This window comes from Morus notabilis, unplaced genomic scaffold (assembly GCF_000414095.1).
Source record: "Morus notabilis unplaced genomic scaffold, ASM41409v2 Scaffold939, whole genome shotgun sequence".
Taxonomy (NCBI): Eukaryota; Viridiplantae; Streptophyta; class Magnoliopsida; order Rosales; family Moraceae; genus Morus; species Morus notabilis.
The window spans coordinates 200,124-206,620 of record NW_010360676.1 but is presented as its reverse complement, the minus strand read 5'-3'; the positions used below and the strand labels follow the sequence as shown (position 1 = coordinate 206,620).

Sequence of the window (6,497 nt, the reverse complement as noted above, 5' to 3'; positions counted from 1 at the left end):
GGATACAGAACTTTTTGGAAATATAGTTAACTTAATGGAAATAAATTTAAAAGTTATTGGTTAGGTTGTCCTATGTTATATGCATTGGCAACCATTTTAGATCCTAGGTGCGGAGTAGATGGAACTGAATCATTGATGACTGCTACCACATAGAATTTAAAAATAGATATGCAACTAAGTATTACTGACGCTAAGAAAATGTTAGAAAAAGTTTTTAGTTTGTATGAAGCAAAATATAGCACGGGTCAAAAAGAACATGGAACTTCGTCATCAACTACCAGTTCGGGGCCTAAAGGATCATCGTGGAGTTTCTTGAAGAAGAAAGAGAAAACGGCAGGATCGTCCTTAACACAAGCGTCTACGGAACTAGTCAAATATTTTGAAGCAAATTTTGTAATCGATGACGACAAACTAGACATCTTACAGTGGTGGCAGAGCAAGACAGATTGTTTTCCAACACTGTCCATAATAGCTCGTGACATTCTGACAACTCCAGTGTCAACGGTAGCATCGGAGCAAGCTTTTAGCGCAAGCAACCGAATTCTTGACGAGAAGAGAAGCAGAATGCATCCAGATATCTTGGAGGGACTAATGTGCGTTAAAGACTGAGAAGATGCCAGAAGACGAAAACAACAATACACAGATGATTCGATGCAAGAATATTTTTCTAACTTAGAAATAACATAATCTTCTGGAAGCACTTAGGTTTGTAATTTACTATTCCTAGCTACTGCACTCTTTTTTCCTTCACTAAGGTTTTGTCCCGATCTCCCCACGGGTTTTACTTAGCAAGGTTTTTAACGAGCCAGTCATTTACGTATACTCCTATTACATCAATTCAATAAAATCACATCTTTTGTGGCATTTGATATTTTTTTAATTAAATTTAAAAAAAAAAAAAACAAGGGCCGGGGCCGACTCGTGAAGGGCCTGGGCCTAGGCCCGGCCCTGGCCCTTATGGACTAGGGCTTGGACCGGGCCTGAGTTTTTCTTCTCAGGCCCGGCCCAGGCACGGCCCTGCACTGTGCAAGGCCATGCCTGGCACGGCCCAGGCCCGTCACGGGCCTGGGGTCAAGTGTGCCGTGCCGGCCCAACACGGCACGTTTGACAACACTAATCTCTCATCATCCTCCTAATTTTATCTCAAGCTCTTCCAACAAACCAACAAACCACAAAAGCATCTTCCACCAAGCCCACCGACTCTCCCGGTAATCGGCCACCTCCACCTCCTAAAACCCCCCATCCACCGCAGCTTCCACCGCCTCTCCCAAAAATACGGCACCATTTTCTCCCTCCGGTTAGGCTCTCGTCTCGTCGTCGTCGTCTCCTCCCGCTCCGCCGTCGAGGAATGCTTCACCAAAAACGACGTCATCCTTGCCGACCCCCCTCCCCTCATCGTGGCCAAGCACGTCAGCTATAACCAAACTACAATCGGCTCCGCCCCTTACGGCGACCACTGGCGCAATCTCCACCAGATCGGCACTCTTCAAATCTTCTCCTCATCGCGACTTAACGTTTTTAGGGGCCTCCGAAGAGACGATGTGAAGCGCTTGCGTCTCCGAATGTCTCTAAACTCCCTCCGAGGTTCGGGGAAGGTCGAGCTGAAGTCGATGTTTTCCGACCTTACGTTGAACACCATAATGGCAATGATCGCCGGGAAGAGGTACTACGGCGATGACGTGGCGAACGACGATGAGGCGAGGAAGTTTCGGGAGATCATGAAGGAGGTTTTCGAGAAAGGTGGGGCCGGGAATCCAGTCGATTTCTTGCCTATTTGAATTAGATTCCGGAAGGTTACGAGAAGAGAATCAAGAGGCTAGCGAAGAGGACGGACGCTTTTCTGCAGAGTTTGATCCACGAGCATCGGAGTAGGAAAGAGAGTAAGAACACCATGATTGATCATTTGCTTTCTTTGCAGGAGTCGCAGCCTTAGTATTACACTGACCAAATTATCAAAGGCCTTGTAATGGTAAGTAGCTAGAATCAAATTTTGAATTCTATGTTTGTTCACTAATTATTGTTATTAGGGCTTACTTACACCGTTTACCTCATAAAATTTTTTGCTCATTGGCAATGGGCCTCTTGAAAAAAAAAAAATTAACAAACCTATTATCTTGTAGAGATATGCTCCTCATTTGTTTTTTCTTTATTACGTCTAACCACCTAATTTTTTAAAAAACGGGCTCCTACTTATTTTTTTTTTAGGGAAAAGCATTCAATGAACCCCAATATCATACATAATTAGTAATTTAATGATCATATCAGCATTTTTCATTTAAAAAGTTGATAGAATCAAGATAGAGGGAGAAAAATTAGAGACGTATCATAATTCGGGGGCACAATAAGTACATTTTAAAGTTTAGTGAGCATGTTGACACAAGTGAAAAAGTTCAGAAGAACTTATAAGCATTTTCGTTAAAAAAAAAAAAAAAGTCAACGTAATCAGACAAAGAAGGAAAAGTTGGAGACATGTTCATAGTTCGAAGAGCACAATATATACATTTTAAAATTCAGGGATCATGTTGATACAAATGATAAAGTTCAAGGAGAATTTTTAAAATTTGTCTAACAAAAACTTTGAAAATAAAAACACTTTGCACTTTACGTAACTATATTTTGTCAAATTTTCACTGCTATTAAAACATTTGAAACCTAAACATAGGCATTGTTGAAAGTAGAGGAAGCCTTATCTTTTTCGATCGTATCTTTAAAATTTTAAATATGGACCATTGATCATAAATAAGTGATATAATGGTTAAAATTAAATGTCTGCTAGATAACAAAATTGACCATCTAAATGCATTGTTTTTGAATTGATATATGAGTTGAAACACATGACTCAAATAGATGCAACTGTTGAAACACATAGAGCCCATTTAATAAATGTTTTTAAACTTATAATTCAAATTATACTATATTATTTTTCTCTCACAAAAAATTTAAATTCAAAAATTTTCAATCAATAATTCTATCACAAAATTTCCGCTAATGAATAAGAATCATTGACTTAAACGCGTGAACCAAATGAGCTCATAATTTTATTTTAAATATGTGAGCTTGTAAACAGACAAGACTGCTAATGAGCTAAATAAATTTGACTATACATAGTAACCATCAAATCGAAATGATATTCAGTTTAATTTTTCTTACTAGTTGAAGGAATTATGTAAACTTGCTATTTATAGAATTCGTTAATTCATTGTATCTTGGAGGTGATTAATTTATTTCTTTTTGAATGAGAACAAATAAATTACCTCAAATCAACAATTTCATTTTCTACCCAAACAGTTTAGTTTTTCAGTTTCTAAATATTTCTTCAATATACCAAACAGAATACATTCCCCTTAAAAAATGAAACAATGCGCAACTGGAGGCAATATATATTATTCATCCGATCAACTACATGGTAAATTGTAATGGTAAGTGTGAGTTCTTGCCATTCATTACATATTGATGAAAGTTGACAATAACTACCTGGAGAATATTCTTTTTCTTTTTCCTTTTTCTTTTCCAACTCATATAGTACTCACATATATATTTTTCTGTTAGCAACGTTTAATTATTGCTATACTTGATCGAAAGTAAAAACGACTATTTTCCATGGAAGAAAAAAAAAAATCGACTAGTGGTTTTTTTTTTTCTTTTTTTTTTTTTTTGGGGACATTTCAAGAGAAATTCGAATCTTGAGACCAGCTTCCTAGCATGCTCATCTTCAGTTCAAATTATTGCCCTGTTGGTCACGTGACAATCCAAACTTTCCAAGGTTACAAATAAGTAAAAGAAAAGTCAAAAGTCAACAACTATAAGTCTTCCTTCTACTTCTCCCATATAAAATCATATGCAATTTTTCATTGCCAAATTGCTGGTAATATTTCCTGCTAATTTTCCATGGAAACGATTCAGTTTTTCTCGAGCATTTTCCTTCCTCTCTTCCTCTTCCAACTCTATTCTCCTTCACTTGCCTCATCAGATTATCTAAGCCCCACTAAATACTTTGTCAATTGTGGCTCAAACTCCGATTTTGTTGATGATGTAAACGGACAGAAGTTTTCAAGGGACACTAATTTCTCCATTGGACGAAGCAAGACTATCAAACACAAAAACACATCACCAAACACAACTCTTCTCTACAAAACGGCAAGATTTTCCACACGCCCTTTCGGTTATAAGTTTTCGATAACCGAAAACGGCACGCACATTATGCGCCTTCACTTTTTTCATGTGTTCAAGTCGGGGAAGACTAATCTGGGTGATGCTTTTTTCAATGTTTCAACTTCTATCAGATCTCTTTTGCTCTAAAACTTCTCGCTTCAAAATAGTGGTAACTCTCCTTTGGTCAAGGAGTTTCTTCTCACCGTCAACAAAAGCAACGAGTTTTGTATCTACTTCATACCTCTAGGAACATCGTTTGCTTTTGTGAACGCCATAGAAGTGTTCTTTGCCACAAACATAACAAGGGATAATGCTACGCTTGTTACTCATGAGGGTAAGAGTGTTTCTTTCTCTGGGTTGCTGTCTAATGCTTTGCATACAGTTCACAGGATCAATGTTGGAGGGCAAAAGAAGTATGACAACCTATGGCGGAATTGGATTCCTGACGACGATTATCTTTACCCAAAAGGGTCAGCGAAAAACAACCGCTCTTCAAGTACTGAGATCTACTATGACTTTATGGAGGAAGGAAATAAGAATATTGCCCCGGAATTCGTCTACAAGACCTGCAAAGTGTTGGAGGACAATAGCACCAGAGAAAATGTGACATGGCATTTCAATGTGAGTATAAATGCTAGATATCTGGTTCGTGTGCATTTTTGTGACATTCTTTCCATATCAGTTGCTACAATTACCGATTTCAGTTTACATATTGATAGCAAGTTCACTTTTAAGGTCGAACCTGGCAATTTAAGTCGGTCGGTTCCATTTTACCATGATTTTGTTGTTGACTCTGAAAGTTCAGGGTTTCTGAGAATAGGCATAAGCACTTTAGAGGAATCTTATGTGAAAACGGCCTTTTTGAACGGTCTAGAGAATATGGAGCTAATTGAGGAAAAGAACTTTACTCCTCCAACGTTGGACAAACCAAAGGATAATCGACCTATTATAGTTGGTTCAGTTTGTAGCGCTTCTGGTATAGTTTTTGTTGTTGCAGTAGGACTGTTGGGATTCAAATGCAAGAAAGCAAAGCATGCTGAAACTGATGGCTTCTCATATATGAGAAACGCATCAAGAATTTCCTCTCTTCCAAATTGCAACCTCAAGTTAAAGATGGGTTTAGATGAGATACTGCATGCCACTCGCGGTTTCGATCCAAAATTGTTGATTGGTGAAGGTGGATTTGGTAAGGTCTATGAGGGAACTCTAAGGAGTGGCCTAAAAGTGGCTGTGAAAAGAAGCGACCCAAAGCATGGCCAGGGCTTACTGGAATTTGAAACGGAGATCATGATCTTGTCCAAAATCCGTCATCGCCATCTTGTTTCCTTAATTGGGTACTGCAACGAGGGGGCGGAGATGATACTTATTTATGAGTTCATGGAGAAGGGGACTCTCAGAGATCATATCTATGATGAGTCTGCATTCACCATCAATAGTTCATCATCTTCAAGACCCCGAATTTGCTGGAGCCAAAGGCTTGAAATCTGCATTGATGCAGCAACCGGACTTCATTACCTTCACACCGGGCCAAACGTGGGAATTGTCCATCGAGATGTCAAGTCAACAAACATCTTGCTCGGTGAACATTTCACTGCCAAAGTTGCTGATTTCGGTCTTTCGAAATCGGGTCCTCTTGACCCTGATCACTTTAGCATTGGAATCAAAGGTAGCTTTGGTTATCTGGATCCCGAATACCTCACAACCCTTCAGTTCACAGATAAATCTGATGTTTACTCGTTTGGTGTGGTACTCCTAGAAGTGCTTTGTGGAAGGCCTGCCATTATCAAGTCACAAAAGATTGAGGAGGTCAATTTGGCTGAGTGGGGAATGTATTGGCACAAGAAAGGTCAGCTTGAGAAAATTGTGGATCCTTCTCTGATGCGTGAAATTAGTCCAAATTCATTACGAAAATTCGGCGAAACAGTCGAGAAGTGTCTGAGCAGAAATGGGGCTGACAGGCCAGCAATGATTGATGTGTTGTGGGATTTGAATTATGCTTTGCAGCTTCAGAAAGCAGAGGTGCCAAGAGGACTACCTGAAGATAGTGGAAGTGGAACAAATGCTTTCTTGGAGTTGTCTCGTGTCGGAAGTTTGCCTTCTCGTAATATAATTGAAGAGGGAGATGATCTTGTGCTCATAGGAAGGAGTTCTAATTTTGATCCGTCTTGATAACGTTCCTGGGAGAAATTAGTTAACTAAAATAGTAATATGAGTCAATCTAATGCTTTATGTATCTTGGTATGGCCAATTTGTTGTTTACATTACTATATACTTTGTTTAGGGGAACAAAAGCTTTAGCAATTTGTTCATCAATTTCTATTTTACTTTTCCAGCATCGCTTTATG

At 38.9% G+C, this 6,497-nt stretch overlaps 1 protein-coding gene and 1 pseudogene across 1 annotated transcript; both read left to right on the top strand.

Annotated features, from left to right (window-relative positions):
* The first annotated feature begins 1,034 nt into the window (after positions 1–1,034).
* On the top strand, positions 1,035–1,981 carry LOC112091383 (annotated as a pseudogene).
* Positions 1,982–3,359: 1,378 nt separating this feature from the next.
* LOC21392634 (probable receptor-like protein kinase At2g23200) lies at positions 3,360–6,497 on the top strand. Its single transcript, XM_024164896.1, has 2 exons — positions 3,360–3,373; positions 4,320–6,497. Exons 1-2 carry the CDS (start codon positions 3,360–3,362, stop codon positions 6,319–6,321), a joined length of 2,016 nt encoding a protein of 671 aa, XP_024020664.1. The 3' UTR covers positions 6,322–6,497.